Source organism: Myotis yumanensis, unplaced genomic scaffold (assembly GCF_028538775.1).
Source record: "Myotis yumanensis isolate MYYU_CA2020_CCGP unplaced genomic scaffold, mMyoYum1.0.hap1 SCAF_1, whole genome shotgun sequence".
NCBI classification, from domain to species: domain Eukaryota; kingdom Metazoa; phylum Chordata; class Mammalia; order Chiroptera; family Vespertilionidae; genus Myotis; species Myotis yumanensis.
Window position 1 is genome coordinate 231,250,919 of NW_027223752.1, and position 18,191 is coordinate 231,269,109.

At 37.3% G+C, this 18,191-nt stretch overlaps 1 protein-coding gene across 8 annotated transcripts in view; it reads left to right on the forward strand.

Annotated features, from left to right (window-relative positions):
* The window catches only part of LCORL (ligand dependent nuclear receptor corepressor like), a 150,216-nt gene that overhangs the window by 101,319 nt on the left and 30,706 nt on the right, over nt 1–18,191 (forward strand). For 6 of the 8 annotated variants that reach the window (XM_070398837.1, XM_070398847.1, XM_070398826.1 and 3 more), the window contains 2 exons: nt 15,001–15,252; nt 17,037–17,127. In XM_070398837.1, the coding sequence (XP_070254938.1) occupies nt 15,001–15,252; nt 17,037–17,127 (343 nt within the window). Of the gene's footprint in view, nt 1–15,000; nt 15,253–16,861; nt 17,016–17,036; nt 17,128–18,191 lie in introns of those variants that run through there. The other 2 variants (XM_070398857.1, XM_070398874.1) reach the window with 2 other exon arrangements.

Here is an 18,191-nt window from a genome sequence, read left to right on the forward strand (position 1 = left end):
TACATTTACCCAGTAATTATAATTCATGAAGTGCCGTTTTACCTCCAATACTGCTGCTTTCAACACAGCAGCTACTTTCTACACAGTAGCTGCTCTCTACACACGTGTGACTGGTCCGCATAAGTACATTATGGTGCCAACGCTGTCACATACACCTGTATTTGTATGGGGTGTATGTGATGTGGTGAGCGAGATGATATCATCACGCCAGGTACTCGTATGTGGGCGTATCTGCATGTGGTCGGACCCGTCTAGAGGAGCGGTGTCTCGGTTCCTAAGACCATCAAAAATATGTGTTTTCCGATGGTCTTAGGCGACCCCTGTGAAAGGGTCGTTCGACCTCCAAAGGGGTCGAGACCCACAATTTCAGAACTGCTGATCTAGAAGATCTAATTTGTTAATATTTTTAATGGTATTTTCTGATTATCTTTTGTGTTTCTTTAATGATAATGGTGATGTGTTTTCCTTCATTCATGATTTTCACAATTTAAATCTTATCTAGTTTTTTTTTTTCGGGTAGTCTAACTAAAGTTTTATAAATTTTCAATCTTTTCAAAGAATCATCTTTTGGTTTCATTGATTTCTGTTGTTTTTCCATTCTCTATTTTTTCTTTTCTAACTTTTTATTTCTTTATACTTGCTTTGGGTTTAGTTTTTAATTTATTTTTCGTAAGTTGAAAGGTTAGGTTATTGAGTCATTAAATGTGAAAAAAAAAATTTTACTATACTAGTATGTGTTTATAGCTATAAATTGTCCTCTAAGCACTGCTTTATTAGCTGTACTTCAGACCTTTTAGTATGTAGTGTTTTCCTGTTCATTCAACTTTTAGTGTATTCTAATAACCCTTGTGACTCCATGTTTCATCCATTAGATATTTAGGAGTATGTTTTTCTATTTTCACATTTGTTAATTTCCCAAATTTCATTTTGTCACTGATATTTTTTTCACTTCTTTAATTTTGAAAAACATTTTGTATTTTTTTAATTTTTAAAAATTGATCGAGACTTGTTTTGTGATGTAACATATGGTCTGTCTTGGAGAATTTTCATGTGTACTTGATGAAAATAATATATTCTATTGTTTGGTATAAAGTGCTTTATATATGTCTGTTAGGTATAGTTGGTTTATATATGTCTTCTGCTTGTTGATCTTTTGTCTACTTTTTTATCCATTATTAGAAGTAGTTTATTGAAGTGTCCAACTATTACTATTGAATATTCTATTTCTTCCTTTAAATCTGTTAGTTTCTTCTTCATGTATTTTGGATTTTTCATTATAAAATGACCTGTTTCTAATGACAGTTTTGTCTTAGAATAGATTTTGTCTGATATTAGTATAACCATCCTAGCATTCTTTTATTTTTTAAATCTTTATTGTTTAAAGTATTACGTAGAGTATTACATATATTTCCTTTTTCCCCCATTGACCTCTCCCAGACCACCCCCACCGCCCAGCACATGCCCTCACTCTCCCTAATGTCTTTGTGCATTGATTATGCTCAAGTGCATGCATACAAGTCCTTTGGTTGATCTCTTCCCTCCCCCCACCCCTCCTCGACCCCACCTTATCCCCACCTTCCCTCTGAAGTTTGACGATCTGTTCGATGCTTCTGTCTCTGGATCTATTTTTGTTCATCAGTTTATGTTGTTCATTATATTCCACAAATGAGTGAGATCATGTGATATTTATCTTTCTCCGACTAGCTTATTTCGCTTAGCATAATGCTCTCCGTGTCCATCCATGCTGTTGCAAATGGTAAGAGTCCCTTCTTTTTTACAGCAGCGTAGTATTCCATCGTGTAGATATACCACAGTTTTCTAATCCATTCATCTGCTGATGGGCACTTAGACTGTTTCCAGATCTTAGCTATTGTAAATTGTGCTGCTATGAACATAGGGGTGCATATATCCTTTCTGATTGGTGTTTCTGGTTTCTTGGGATATATTCCTAGAAGTGGGATCACTGGGTCAAATGGGAATTGCATTTTTAATTTTTTGAGGAAACTCCATATTGTTTTCCACAGTGGCTGCACAAGTCTACATTCCCACCAGCAGTCACTAGGGTTCCTTTTTCTCCGCATCCTTGGCAGCACCTGTCATTTGTTGATTTGTTGATGATAGCCATTCTGACAGGTATGAGATGTTATCTCATTGTCATTTTGATTTGCATCTCTCAGGTGATTAGTGACTTTGAGCATGTTTTCATATGTCTCTTGACCTTCTGTATGTCCACTTTCAAAAAGTGTACATTTAAGTCCTTTGACCATTTTTTGATTGAATTGTTTATCTCCCTTTTGTTAAGATGTATGAGTTCCCTATAAATTTTGGAGATGAGGCCCTTATCAGATATAACATGCAGTGGGCTTTCTTTTTTTTTAAATATATTTCATTGATTTTTTTATAGAAAAGAAGGGAGAGGTATAGAGAGCTAGAAACATCGATGAGAGAGATCGATCAGCTGCCTCCTGCATGCCCCCCACTGGGGATGTGCCCACAACCAAGGTACATGCCCTTGACCGGAATCGAACCTAGGACCCTTCAGTCCACAGGCCGACGCTCTATCCACTGAGCCAAACCAGTTCGGCAGACTTTCTTGTTTGGTTGATGTTTTCCTTTGCTGTGAAGGAGCTTTTTATTTTGATGTAGTCCCATTTGTTTATTTCGCCTTAGTTTCCTTTGCCGTAGGAGCTGTATCAGTAAAGATATTGATACAACATATGTCTGATACTTTGCTGCCTATGGATTCTTCAAAGATTTTTATGGCTTCCCATCTTATGTTTAAGTCCTTGATACATTTTGAGTTTGTTTTTGTGTATGGTGTGAGTTGGTGGTCTAGTTTCATTTTTTTGGGCATGTATTTGTCCAGTTTTCCCAACACCATTTATTGAAGAGACTGTCTTGACTCCATTGTATGCCCTTGCTTCCTTCCTCAAATATTAATTGAGCATAGTGGCTTGGGTCAATTTCTGGGTTCTCTGTTCTGTTCCATTGGTCTATATGTCTGTTCTTTTGCCAATACCAGGCAGTTTTGAGAACACTGGCTTTGTAATATAGCTTGATATCTGGTATTGTGATCCCTCCAACTTTGTTCTTTCTTAAGATTTCTGCAGGTATTTGGGGTCTTTTTTATTCCATATGAATTTTTGGAGAGTTTGTTCTAGGTCTCTGAAATATGCCATTGGTATTTTAATGGGGATTGCATTGAATCTATAGGTTGTTTTGGGTAGTATGGACATTTTAATGATGTTGATTCTACCAATCCATGACCACGGTATATTCTTCATTTGTTTATGTCTTCCTCTATCTCTTTTTTCAATGTCCTATAGTTTTCCAAGTAAAGGTCTTTTACCTCCTTAGTTAAGTTTATTCCTAGGTATCTTAATTTTTTTGTTGCAATGGTAAATGGGGTTGTTTTTGTTTGTTTGTTTCTCTTTCTGTGAGTTCATTATTGGTGTATAAAAAAACCCATAGATTTCTGAGTGTTAATTTTGTATCCTGCTACATTGCCAAATTTATTTATTAAATCTAGTACTTTTTTTATGGAGCCTTTAGGGTTTTCTATGTACAATATCATGTCATCTGCAAATAATGACAGTTTTACTACTTCTTTTCCAATTTGGATGCCTTTTATTTCTTCTTGTCTGATCGCTATGGCTAGCACTTCCAGTACTGTGTCAAACAGGAGTGGTGAAAGTGGGCATCCCTGTCTTGTTCCTGTTCTTAGGGAGAATGCTTTTAGTTTTTGCCCGTTGAGTATGATGTTGGCTGTAGGTTTGTCATATAAGGCTTTAATTATGTTGAAGTATGATTCCTCTATTTCCACTTTGCTGAGAGTTTTTATCAAGAAAGGATGTTGTATTTTGTCAAATGCTTTTTCTGCATCAATTGATATGATTGTGATTTTTACCTCTCAATTTGTTTATGTGATGTATCACATTTATTGATATTCAGATATTATACCATCCTTGCATCCCTGGAATAAATCCCACTTGGTCATGATGTATGATCTTTCTAATGTAATGATGGCTCTGATTTGCTAGGATTTTGTTGGGGATTTTAGCATCTATGTTCATCAGAGATATTGGCTTGTAATTCTCTTTGTAGTGTCTTTATCTGGTTTTGGGATTAGGGTAATGCTGGCTTCATAGAAAGAGCTTGGAAGTGTTCCTTCCTCTTGAATTTTTTGGAATAGTCTGAGGAAAATAGGTTTTCGTTCTTCTTTGGATGTTTGGTAAAACTCTCCTGTGAAGCCGTCTGGCCCGGGCTTTTGTTTTCTGGAAGTTTTTTGATTACTGCTTCAATTGCCTCCATAGTTACTGGCCTATTCACATTTTTTTTATTCTTCCTGATTGAGTTTTGGAAGGTCATATTTTTCTAGGAATATGTCCATTTCTCTAGGTTGGCCAGTTTGTTGGAATAGAGTTGTTCATAGTATTTTTTTTTTTTTACAATCTTTTGTCTTTCTGTCACCCTAGCATTCTTTTGGTTACTACTATTTACATGATACATCTGGACAATGCAATATTATTCAGCTTTAAAAAAAAATGAGTAGTCAAGCTATGAAAAGACACGGACGAACTTTAAATGCATATTAGTAAGTGAAAGAAGTCAATCTGAGAAGGCTACCTACTATGTGATTCCCATTAGAAACAATGTAAATTTAATTAATCTGTTCCAGACCCCCAAATGATTCCCCGTTTTAACCTTTCTTATATACAGTGCATCTCTAATATATACTGTTTAACCTATATATAAACACTTTTTTCTTAAATTTTTCAAACTACCTTCTACTAGCCTTAAAGGAACCACTTTTGGCAGTCGTTCCAGGGGAGTCTTTCAGGTTAGCATGCAGAACATACATCACTACCTCCAAAATACTGTCACTGGCTTACTGCTTTTTGTTTATCCAAATCAACAATTCCCTGTGATCATTGCTTCTTTCAGACCCTTAGCAACATTAGCACTCTTGATGGCCTCTTTATGTTTTAAAATTGTGCTATCATTGATTTCACTAGCAACAAAAGCATTCTCTCCTTTGGTTTTTGCCAGGGAGAAGCTTTGTGTCATGCTGAGGTATTAGCATGAAAGGGTTGTCAGCTCAAAAACCGAAGTTTGGTTCTACAACCCAGACATTTTTTTCTGTGAACAACTTGGTCGAGAACCAAATCATTCAAGATGAGAGATGTTCAAGATATGAAGTCTGACTGTATTTTCATACTTTCTTTTAACATGATTGTGTCTTTAAATTTAAAGTGTCTCTTTTGGCAGTATATGGTTAGATTATACTTTTAATCCATTCTGCCAATCTTTTCCTTTTTATTTACATTTATTATAATTACTGGTAAGGTAGGATTTTCATCTCTCATTTTACTATTTATTTTTAGTGTTTTATATATTTTTTGTTTTCTCTATTTCTTCATTATTACTCTTTTGTGTTAAATAACAGTTTTCTAGTGTACCATTTTAATTATTTGTTTCTTTTACTGTATGGTTTTTAGTTACTTTCTTAGTGGTTGCCTTGGAATTATAATTAACATCTTAATAAACAGCAATCTAGTTCAGCTTAATACCTACTTAATATCAGTAGTATACAAAAATCTTGATTCTACATGTGTCCATTCCATTTCTCCTCCTTTATGTTGTATTATCCTTTCTGTTATATCTTTAGGTATTCTTTGTCCACCAAGACAGATTCATAATTATTGGTTTGTGCAGTTATCATCTAAATTAAATAGGAGGGAAAACATTAAAAACAAAAAAATACTTTTATAGCCCTAGTTGGTTTGGCTCAGTGGTTAGAGTGTTGGCCCATGGATTGAAGGGTTGTGGTTCAGTTCTGGTCAAGGGAATATACCTTGGTTGCAGGCTCCACCCCTGGCCCCAAGAGGCAACCAAGCAATGTGTCTCTCTCACACTGATGTTTTTCTATCTCTCCCCCTCCCTTCCACTCTCTAAAACTCAATGGAAAAAATATCCTCCAGTGAGGATTAACAAAAAAAATACATTTATAATTTACAAATATGTTTATATTTTATTGTACCTATGTAGTTACTATACTGGTGGTTATTATTTCTTTGTGTGAATTCGCTTTACTGTCTAGTGTCCTTTCATTACATCAGGTCTGCTAGCCAAAAAAAAAAAAAACCTGTTTTATTTGAGGATGTCTAAATTTCTCCTTTTTTTTATGAAGGATAGTTTTGCTAAAAATAGAATTCTTGGTTGATAGTCTTTTTCAATTCCTTGAATATGTCATCCCACTGTGACATCTGGACTTCATGACTTCTGATGTGGTATTGGCTGTAATCTCATTGAGGGTCCCTTGTTTGTGATAAATTGATTTTTTTCTTGTTGCGTTCAAGATTGACTCTGTCTTGAGTTTTTGATCGATTGATTGGAATGCATCTAAATGTGTCTAGGTCCGTCCAAATGTGACTTCTCTTTCATTCCTCTTGAAGTACATTGGATATGTTAATAAATGTTTTTCATAAAATTTGGGACATCTTTTCTAATATTTGTGCCTCTTTTATCTCCTTCTGGTACTACTATTTGTGTATGTTGGTACACTTCACAGATCTCTGAGGCTCTGTTTAGATTTCTTCTTTAAAAGAGAACTTGGCGTTGTCTTTATTTTTTTCCTCCTTTTTCCTTCTCCTCCCTTCTTTTCTACCTATCTTACTACCTGCCTGATTTTCTTCCTTTATTCCCTTCTTCTTTCCATTCTCTCCTGAGACTGGGTAAACTCAGTTGGCCTACTTTCAAGCTCACTGATTATTTTTTCTGTCAATTGAAATCTGCTATTGTATCCATCTAATGAATTTTGCATTTTAGTTAGTGTACTTTTCAACTTCAGAATTTCTGTGTGGTTCTTTTTAAAAACTTCTGTTTATTTATATTTTTTATTTAGTGAGATGTTCTTCTGATGCTTTCCTTTATTCCTTTATACATGGTTTCTTTTAGTTCTTTGAACATATTTAAAATGTTTAATTTAAACTTTTTATCCAGTAGGTCCAATATCTCCACTTCCTCAGAGACATTTTCTATTGACTTCTTTCTTCCTTTGTATAGGCCAGTGGTTCTCAACCTGTGGGCCACGACCCCTTTGGGGGTCAAACGACCCTTTCACAGGGGTCACCTAAGACCATCCTGCATATCAGATATTTACATTACAATTCATAATAGTAGCAAAATTACACTTATGAAGTAGCAACGAAAATAATTTATGATTGGGGGTCACAACATGAGGAACTGTATTTAAAGGGCCAGAAGGTTGAGAACCACTGGTATAGGCCATACTTCTTGCTTTGCATTTCTCATAATGTTTTGTTTCAAAAACTGGATGTTTTAAAAAATACAATGTGACAGCCATGGAAATCAGATTATCCCCCACCTCAGAGTTTGTTGTTGTTACTGTGTGTTATTGTCACTGATTCGTGAAGTCACTTTTTTTATTTTGTGGCCACTGACATTTCTTAGGTAGTTGTTAACTGTTGACTGAACAGAGATTTTCTTAAATTTCTAGGACCATGAGATTCTGTCTTTGTTTAGGAACTGTGAGTGTGTTGGGAAAGGCTACATCAGAACTATCATGGGAGGATAGGGATAGGGCAATTTGAAATGCTATATAGCTTGTTGTTTTTACAGAGATTTAACCAGTGTTCTTGAATAGACACGTTCTCAAAAGATTTTGGTTACTTCCAGAGTTCTTTGTTTAGAAGAGTAGAGTGAAATTCCTCCCACAAAACAATGAAAATGAAAAATTCAGATGATACCCAAAACATTATTAAGAAGGTCAAATTTGGAGAAAACCCATCAACTTTCTGAAGCATATTTTCCTGGTTGTTCCCCTGGTTTAGCCTTTGCTCAACCTTTCTTTTTTGTTAATCGTCACCTCAGGATACTTTTTCATTGATTTTTCAGAGAGAGTGGAGGGGGAGAGACAGAGAGAGAGAAACATCAATGTGAGAGAGAGAGACATCGATTGATTGCCTCCTGTATGGGGATTGAGCCTGCAACTGAGATATATGCCCTTGCCCAGAATCGAACCCAGGACCCTTCAGTCTGCAGCCCGATGTTCTATCCACTGAGCCAAACCAGCTAGGGCTCTCAACCTTTCTTAATTTTAGACTCATTTACTATCTGTATTGACTGAAATTTTTCAAAACAATTAAGACCTGTTTTTTTGTTTATTTAATAGTCATTCCTTTAGTATATATCTCTATCCTTATATTTTACTACTAGAGATCCGGTGCACGAAATTCGTGCACAAGGGGGTGTCCCTCAGCCCGGCCTGCACCCTCTCCAATCTGGGACCCCTCGGGGGATGTCCGACTGCCAGTTTAGGCCACATCCCTCTCACAATCCGGGACTGCTGGCTCCTAACCGCTCGCCTGCCTGACTGATTGCCCCTAACCGCTTCTGCCTGCCTGCCCGATCGCCCCCAGCTGCCCTCCCCTGCCAGCCTGATGGCCCCCAACTGCCCTCCCCTGCTGGCCTGGTCGCCCCCAACTGCCCTCCCCTGCAGGCCTGTCACCCCTAACTTCCCTCCCCTGCAGGCCTGGTCACCCCCAACTGCCCTCCCCTGCTGGCCATCTTGTGACAATGCAAGGACCACCTAGGCTTTTATTAGTATAGATAATTAGCAAGAGGAAATCAAAAGGCATGTCAACACTTTGCTTAGAAATTTCCCTAAATAGATGACGCAATTCATTAGGCACATTTTTTACTTTCCAACTTACTACAAACAAGTATTGTCTTTTTCCCACTACATAAGTATATTCTTTCCTTCACTTTCCAATAACATTTACCTCATTTTTCTACAAGTCTTCACACTCCAGCTTTATCAAAGACCAGGAAGCTTCTATTCACAATTTCTTCAATGTATTTCAGGCTTATATTTAATACTCTCCCCAATATGTACATTTTAGGTTTTAATACAGCAGCATCCCACCAATGTATACGATAATCTTATTATTTTTCTTTTACTGTTTAACAAATTACCTCCAATATTTAGCAGTTTAAAATAACAAACATTTATTATCTCACATTTTCTCTGAGCCAGAAATCTGAGAGAGGCTCAGCTGGATGTTTCTGGCAGTTTTTCATTTGGCAGCAATCAAGGGGTCAGGTAGGTTTGCAATCATATGGCATTTGATTGATCGGAGTACCTTCTTCCAGTTTCATTCATTTGGCTCAAGAACATCAAACTCTTATGAGCCTCAGTATAGGGTTGCTTATAGTATGGATTCCTCCAGAATTGGTAGTGAAAGAAAGAGCGATGCAAGGATGGAGTAAGGGTGGGAGCGGAGAGGAGGCAGCGAACATCAATATTCAGGAGTATCCAAGATAGAAACCACATACCTATATAACCTATTATCAGAAATGAGGTACATTTCTGTGCTATGCTATTAATCACACATACCACCCCTGATACAATGTGGAAGGAACTACACAGCAGTAGGAAACCAAGATGTGGAAATCATTGCAGACGGTCTTGATACTGGCTACCACAAAGAGCATGTTAAACTTTGAATTAGTTAAATTTGAGAAATGAAAAGATAGGGCAAAAATAAGTTTCTTCTCTCTTTTTTTAAAATATATTTTTTATTGATTTCAGAGAGGAAGGGAGAGAGGGAGAGAGATAGAAAAAACATCAATGATAAGAGGAAATCATTGATTGACTGCCTTCTGCACACCGCCTACTGGGGATTGAGCCCACAACCCGGACATGTGCCCTGCCCAGGAATCAAATCATGACCTCTTGGTTCATAGGTCGACGCTCAACCATTGAGCCATACCAGCCAGACTCTTCTGTCTTCTTTTTTTTTTTTTCCTTTTTTTAAAAATATATTTTATTGATTTTTTACAGGGAGGAAGGGAGAGGGGTAGAGAGTTAGAAACATCGATGAGAGAGAGAAACATCGATCAGCTGCCTCCTTCACACTCCCTACAGGGTATGTGCCTGCAACCAAGGTACATGCCCTTGGCTGGAATCGAACCTGGGACCCCTGAGTCCGCAGGCCAACGCTCTGTCCACTGAGCCAAACCGGTTAGGGCTCTTCTGTCTTCTTGAGGGCAGTAGACACCATTTCGTAGTGGCAACGTTTTATCTTCTAGCCAAATATTTATTATTTGCCTGATCTTTCAAAATGAGTTTAATCCCTGGCCTAGATCTTTAATTAACTCATTTGCTTTATGTAATTACTAGAGGCCCGGTGCACAAAAATTTGTGCACTCAGGGGTGAGGGGGGTCCCCCAGCCGGGCCTGTGCCCTCTCGCAGTCTGGGACCCCTCGGGAGATAACGACCTGCTGGCTTAAACCTGCTCCCGGGTGGCAGAGGGCAGGCCCAATCCCTAGGTGCAGCCCCTGGTCAGGCTCAGAGCAGGGCCAATTGGGGAGCTGGGGCGCCACCCTGTCATGCACAGAGCAGGGCGGATCAGGAGGTTGCGATGCCACCCTCAGTCACGCTCAGGGTAGGGCCAATTCGGGGGGTGGGGCACCACACCCTGTCACACTCAAGGCAGGGTCGATGGGGAGGTTGCGGCGCCACCCCCTGTCACGCACAGAGCAGGGCCAATCAGGGGGTTGGGGCACTGCCCCCTGTCACTCACAGAGCAGGGCCGATCAGGGGGTTGGGGCGCTGCCCCCTGTCACTCACAGAGCAGGGCCGATAGGGGAGCTGGGGCACCACCCCCTGTCACACACAGAGCAGGGCGGATCAGGAGGTTGGGGCGCTACACCCTGTCACACTCAGGGCAGGGCCAATGGGGAGGTGATGGCTCTACCCTGTCACATACAGAGCAAGGCCCATGGAGGGGGGTTGGGGCGCCACCCTCTATCACCCACAGAGCAGGGCCGATCAGGGGGTTGGGGCACCACCACTGTCACACTCAGGGCCGGGCCGATGGAGAGGTTATGGCTCTACCCTGGCACACACAGAACAGGGCCGATCAGGGGGTTAGTGCACCACACCCTGTCAAACACAGAGCCGCAGGGCAATCAGGGGATTGGGGAGCTCCCCCCTATCAGGCACAGAGCAGGGCTGATCAGGGGGTTGGGGCGCCTTCCCCTGTCACGAACAGAGCAGGGTGGATAGGGAGGTTGTGGCCCTGCCCCCTGTCACACACAGAGCCACAGGACAATCAGGGGATTGGGGAGCTCTCCCCTATCAGGCACAGAGCAGGGCTGATCAGGGGGTTTGGGCGCTGCCCCCTGTCATGCTGATCCCGGTGCCGGGAACCTCACTGCTCTGCTGATCCTGGTGCCGGGAGGCATATTACCCTTTTACTATATAGAATAGAGGCCTGGTGCATGGGTGGGGGCTGGCTGGTTTGCCCTAAAGGGTGTCCTGGATCAGGGTGGGGGTCCCCACTGGGGTGCCTGGCTAGTCTGGGTGAGGGGCTGAGGGCCGTTTTCACTTTGGCGGGTGACTGAAACTCCCAACCACTCCTTTTTTTCTTTTTTTTCTTTTTTTTATTCTGGGCCAACTTTATCTCTGAGGCCTCACTGCTGAAAACATCGATACAATGTTGCGGTCAGGCTGGCTGAAGCCTGGCTGAATGAAAGCCGGTTTCTGGGGTTTTGTTTAGCTTTTTATTTGCAACATAGTACATAGTTGCTTAGAGTTGCAGCTGAGAGGCCGGCAGCGGCAGGCGGGGAACGTTGGAGTTCACCGTCACTGGAGCAAGCAAGCCTCCCTGCTCGCTTCAGTGCATGGCTGCCGGCCACCATCATGGCTGACAGTTAATTTGCATAAGGATATGCTGATTAGCCAATGGGAAGGGTAGCGGTCGTACGCTAATTACCATGTTTCTCTTTTATTAGTGTAGATAATAGCTTGTACATGTAATTTAGAAGATTCATTAGCTAATTAGCAACTGAGCAGCATTTTTATTGTCTCTCTTTTTCATCTTATTTTTTAATTTATTTTTTGCCAAGTCCTTTGGTTTCACACATAGACTTATTTCCCAATATAAAGGGGCAAAATCTGAGTAGGTGAATTGAATAGAGTAGTGATATCTATTCTGCATTAAAAACTTAGCTCTAAACTCAATGATAAAGTATGTGTTTGCTCTTTTTGGAAAATTTAATTATTTTAAATTTATAAGGTGACATTGATCAATAAATTACAGAACAGTTAACCAAAATACCTAGAAGTACATTCAGTATTTCCTTTTAACACATAATGTAAAGCAAAATTAGGTTTGAAAGAAGGTGAAGAAGATTATTCACAGAAACCTTCAAAGATTCCTGGAGGTAATAATCAAGTAATGGTATAAACTGAAATCCTTATGGGCAGCATGGAAATTTTTTATTTTGGTAAATCACTTTATTTAGGTTACATGTGGTAATGGGCTATACCAGTGGTCGGCAAACTGCGGCTTGCGAGCCACAGGCGGCTTTTTGGCTTTTTGAGTGTGGCTCTTCCACAAAATACCGACTTCTGCGCATGGGCCACGAAGTTTCAATCGCACTGTACGTGTGCGCCCGCAGGTAGTATTTTGTGGAAGAGCCACACTCAATGGGCCAAAGAGCCGCATGTAGCTCGCGACCCGCAGTCTGCCGACCACTGGACTATACCAAAAAATATCACATGGGCTTAGATATTATGTCCCTTTTATTTTCCCAGTTAATAATTTTATATTTGCCTTAATATTTTTACTTATTTGACATCTTGTGATTTAAATAAAATATAATTGCTTAGCTTGCATCTTTTTATCTTGTTATTTCCACTATAATTAAGAGCTAATGTTTACCACACTGTAAAAATGTCAAATATTTGATCTGCAATCTCATATAATCTTAAAATATGTTGTGAGTGCCCTGACTGGTTTGGCTCAGTGGATAGAGCATCGGCCTGCAGACTGAAGGGTCCCAGGTTTGATTCCGGTCAAGGGCATGTACCTTGGTTGTGGACACATCCCCAGTAGGGCGTGTGCAGGAGGCAGCCGATCGATGTTTCTAACTCTTTATCCCTCTCCCTTCCTCTCTGTAAAAAATCAATAAAATATTTTTTTTTAAATATGCTGTGAACAAGTCCTATTATGATTTTCAAGGTTCTGTTATTTCCATTTTTATGAACAAAGAAACTATAAAATGGAGATAAGCTAAGTCTGTTTTTCTCTAGTACCCCCAAACCAATACTGCCTCTCTTTCCTACTGGGTCAAAGAATAAATGTAAAGGTTAAAATGTTAACTTTTTAAAATAGGCCCACAGTCCCTTTTCTCAGATGTTTCTTCTGAATTTTAAAATATTTTTTAAAGATGTAATATAATGGAAATGTTTATTATGTAACATCTCCAGCTGGTTCAGCACCATTGATCAAATATATTTCTATTTCTGCAAGGACCATAAATAGATTCATGCTATAATAGGTCACTTTTTGCTACCAAATATGGAATTGATCATAGTGGAGGTGTTTGTTGCCTCTTCTCACCTCCAAATAGTATGTTTTCAAACATTCTTGCATTTTAGAATCCGGGATCTGTAACAATAAATGTTAGTTCAAAGTCTTGCCTTCACATGTCTTAGGCAAGTTCTCCAGCTAATACTGAACCCTCAAACTAAAGAGAGTTGACCCTTCTGTCTCAAACAGCCCTGGATCAATGCAGACCTATTAACATAACACTGATCTGCCTGGGTAAGAGTTGAGGCATTTAAGGAGCATTGAACTAGTTACTAGTATCTCAAGAAGTAGGACCACTTCTGTGGAGCCTAACCAAGTATAATCATACTTTCCAATTTACCAGTCATTCTACCTTTGAAGGAACAGAGTAAATAAAAGCATTGGATTGAGGCCGGAAGTGTATGTGAAAAGCCTCCAACAACCCCCCTCCCCAATACCAAAACTTTATCACTATTATATGCTGTGTTCATAACTGGTCTGTCCTTATGCTGTACCTCTCACTAAAATCGTTCAACTGTTTGGACCTCTTGTACAAGTTTCAAGTAGAACTGAATATCATTGCTGATCATTATAGTTGTAGCTGATCAATATGTTTGGGGATCAAGGATTAATTAAGGCACTTAATAATGATATTGCCATTTTTATAGGAGAATCTTAGTATATGTTTGCTGAAACATGGAGGAGTGAAATGTCATAATTCTACAATTTTTAGTAGTTATGCAAACCAAAAAAAGTTAAAAGAAAGTAAGTGTGGCAGAATGCTAACAATTCTTGAAACTTGGTCAAGGCTGTCTGTGTGATTGTACTGTTCTTTATTTTATTGTTTCTGATTTAAATTTCTAAGTATAAAATGTTGAGGGAAGAAAAAAAAAATCCAGCCCTAATCAGCTTGCCTCAGTGAATAGAGCGTCGGCCTGTGGACTGAAGGGTCCCGGGTTTGATTCCGGTCAGGGGCACATGCTGGGGTTGTGGGCTCGATCCCTAGAAAAGTGCATACAGGATGCAGCCGATCAATGATTCTCTCTCATTATTGATGTTTTTCTCTCTCCCTTTCTCTCTGAAATCAATAAAAATATATTTAAAAAGAAAAATCCTTGATGATGACATTTAAACTGTATAAGAAATGCATATTTGACAGAATTGAAGAATTAAATAGTAATTAACAATCATGAAAGTTCAGATGTTTTCTTTAATAGTTAATGCATGCACTTAGTATATTAAGTTAAAATTTATTTGGTTATATATAGTTTATATTCACATACTAAAATGTTTTAATATCTAGTAGAACACATTTAAAACTCTAAAAATTGGACATATTACTGAGCTTTCTATGTCTTAATTTCTTACTTATATTTTAGTTTGTGAACAAAAATGTTATTTTGAAGAAATGGTTAAATGTGCCAAGTTTGAAGTTGTTATCATAATACTAATTAAATCTACAGGGTTTCTATTGCAAAGTCCTAGGAACCATTAGCAATTACAGACTGACACTAAAAAGACTTCTGAAATTATTAATTTGTAATAAAAATATGATGTTTAAATATTGGTATTTTGCATTTCAGTTTTTAATGCTTATTATACTTATTTCTTCCCTAGATCTTCCTCAGAACTGTGATCCTAACATTCCCCTAGTTGCTCAGGAATTAATGAAAAAGATGATACGTCAGTTTGCAATTGAGTATATTTCAAAAAGTGGTAAAATTCAAGAGAATAGAAATGGTTCAATTGGACCAAGTCTAATATGTAAAAGTATCCAAATGAACCAAGCAGAAAACTCCCTTCAGGAAGAACAGGAAGGCCCCTTAGACCTCACTGTGAATCGAATGCAAGAACAAAATACTCAGCAAGGTAAGACTTTTTGTGTTTGTGTAATATATAATTTTATGTTTTAATATTCTTAAATATATGTAATGTTATATTTATAGATAAACTTTAGAAATAATATTACTTGTGATTAGCCTAATATGGACTAGCAAGAAGTGCTAAATTTGAGCTTTTGTATTGCATTTGACTTTTGTTTATAAAAAAAGAAATTTGAGTTGCTCTCAATCTCTTTTCACAATAAAGTATATGGTGAGAGAATTCTAAAAAGCAACTTAAAAGCAAAGTATACAATAAAGAGATGTATATGATAAAAATTATTTTTAAAAAATATACAGCTGAGAACATTTAGTAAACACTTCCTATTCAGTTTTTACACTTAGTTGAAAAACAAAAAGAAATTGATTTATGTTCAATTGTTGATGTAACTGGGGAAAAAGAAAAGGTAATATATGTGATAAATATAATGTAATCTTGTACTTAACTGTATAGAGATCTGTTTTTCATAAGAGCCTGAATGATGAGAGCTATATTGGATTTATCTAATAGTTGATTGAAAGAAGAGCCATAATTTACAGAGGAAAGGGGGCAAGGGCATTTTAAGTGCTTATAGAGAATACCAAATAAGTGTTTGACTCAAAAAGATAAAACAAGTAGCTTTTATTAACACAAGTTAAGGAAATTATTGTCAATCCTTGAAGCCAGAAAAATATCAGCTTACTCTTCTTTGTTTGCTTTTAAGGAGCCCTTATCCTCAATCTAAAATATGTTGGGTGGTGATGGGGTGGTGTATGTATGACTTATCTCACTAGGTCCTAAGCACCATGAGAATAGGTACTTTGTATGCCATTTTTACTGCTGCTCTCCAAATTCTTAAAATAGTGCTTTGCACATACTAAGCACTCAATAAAATTATTATTGAATTATGCATAGTATGTTATGGGTGAGATATGTTCTTATTTTTTTCATCTTTGTATCTTGCCCTAGGGCACGTAAGTATTAAGTAGATTTGTATAATAATAGTAAAACCCACTTGATTGTTTTTTAAAAACCCAGCCGTATTTTTGAGTATATTTTTAAGCATATGTTTTTTATAATGACTCCTTTCTTACAGTTTAAATTTTCAATTTTTAGCTGTCAGTAAAGGTATAGTAGTATTAACAATATTATTTATTGATGTGTTATAAATTCATAGTTTATTTTTATTCTCCTTGATCCTGAAGTTGTCCTATTACAGTATATCTGAATCGTTGAAATCTTACTTATGTAAATTCACTATTATAACAGTAATTAAAAATAACTATCTTTTAATAACAAATACTTAGGCAGTGTTTTCTAGCTGCTATTTTTCCTAAAGTGTTATATTGTTATAAGTTATGTCTTCATTCAATCACGTATATAACCATGACATATTATATAGGCACTGACTCAACTGTTGTTCATTTCAGTTGTTTAAAATAGTAAAATTTTACACTGTAATTTCTAAAAACACACTGGTTATGCAGAGTCACAGTTTACCTAAAGTATATGTTCCACATATTGTTAGTTCTAATAAATGCTAATTATTGTTCTTACTTATTATCATATTTTCTATGCTCTCTTTTGTGCAATTGACATCATTCCTACTTTCCCAAAGCATCATCTGGGCAGCCTTGAATAGAAACAGTCATGGATGAGCAGTCAGATGGCTGTGCACTGCAAACAGTGGGAAAGGTGACAAAGGGTTGATTTTAAACAGGTTTTATATCATAGCCTGTTTGTTTCATTAATCTGTTACAAATATAAAGTTTTTTCTCTTGCAAAAATTATAGGGGATGGAGTGTTAGATCTCTCTACAAAGAAAATCAGCATAAAATCTGAAGAGTCATCCATATGTGATCCTTCTGAAAATTCAATGGCTGGGTAAGCAATATCCAGGAAATATAACTTAATATTAATATAAAATTATCTCTGCAGAGAACTCGTAATGCTACTCTGAGTAGATTGACATATATAGTTTCCTCCAGAGGCTTTGTCACTCATAAGTGTTTGTCTCTCATACCTTCCATTTTGTCCTTTCTCTTTCTTTTTTATTCTTTCTGTTAAAGAAAAGTTATCAGAACAATCACCAAACTTTAGTTCATGTTACTAAAATGAACTACCAACTTAACCATAGAATACAAACTAAGAAGCAGGACAAGTAAAGAGGATTTAAATTCCATATTCAGGAGGCAAATTTAAGGGAAATATGTAATTTCACTATTTAATTTTTTAAAACAATAAATTTTAAAAGTACTGTACTTACTAATTCTTATAGTTAGTTTATAGTGTTTGTGTTTTTTTCCATTATGCTTTAGGCGTGGTGGCAGACTATGTAATATATCTAGTAATCACCACAAAAAGTCCTTCTATGCTTTGATTAAAATCTGTTACTAAATTAATAAGTAATTAGTAGTGAAATGCTGTTCTGTTGGATTTTTGGATTTTTTTGTAACTTGCATCTTCCCATTAACAAACTACACAGAAAGCTTTTTTGTCACATTTAAATCTTAGATGTAGAGTGTAATTTGTTTAAACTAAAGCTGTAGTAGGTTTTGAATCATGAGGTAAATTAAGCTTTCTGTTTGAGAAACTTTGAAATTACAATGACACATTGGAAATAGAAAAAAACATTTACAAAATCTAAAATTATTTTACCCAAATATAACTTATCTACTTGTTTCCAATTGTAAGTTTTTGTCTAGGGAAAAATGGGTCTTGTGGAAATATGAGATATTGTGTTTGGAAGTATTCTTACTGCTACAAATTTCCTTTAAAGGGGTTGACTCTTTTATTACTTGTTTAGTGGTAACGTCACGTTTCTACTAACAAAAACTCCTTTAGGATTTGGGTTGGGTTTTTTTTTATAATGGATCTCTAATTGTACAAGTAAAAAATCTAAGTGTTGCTCTGCAAGCATCTGTCAGGAATAGCAACATCATGAGAAT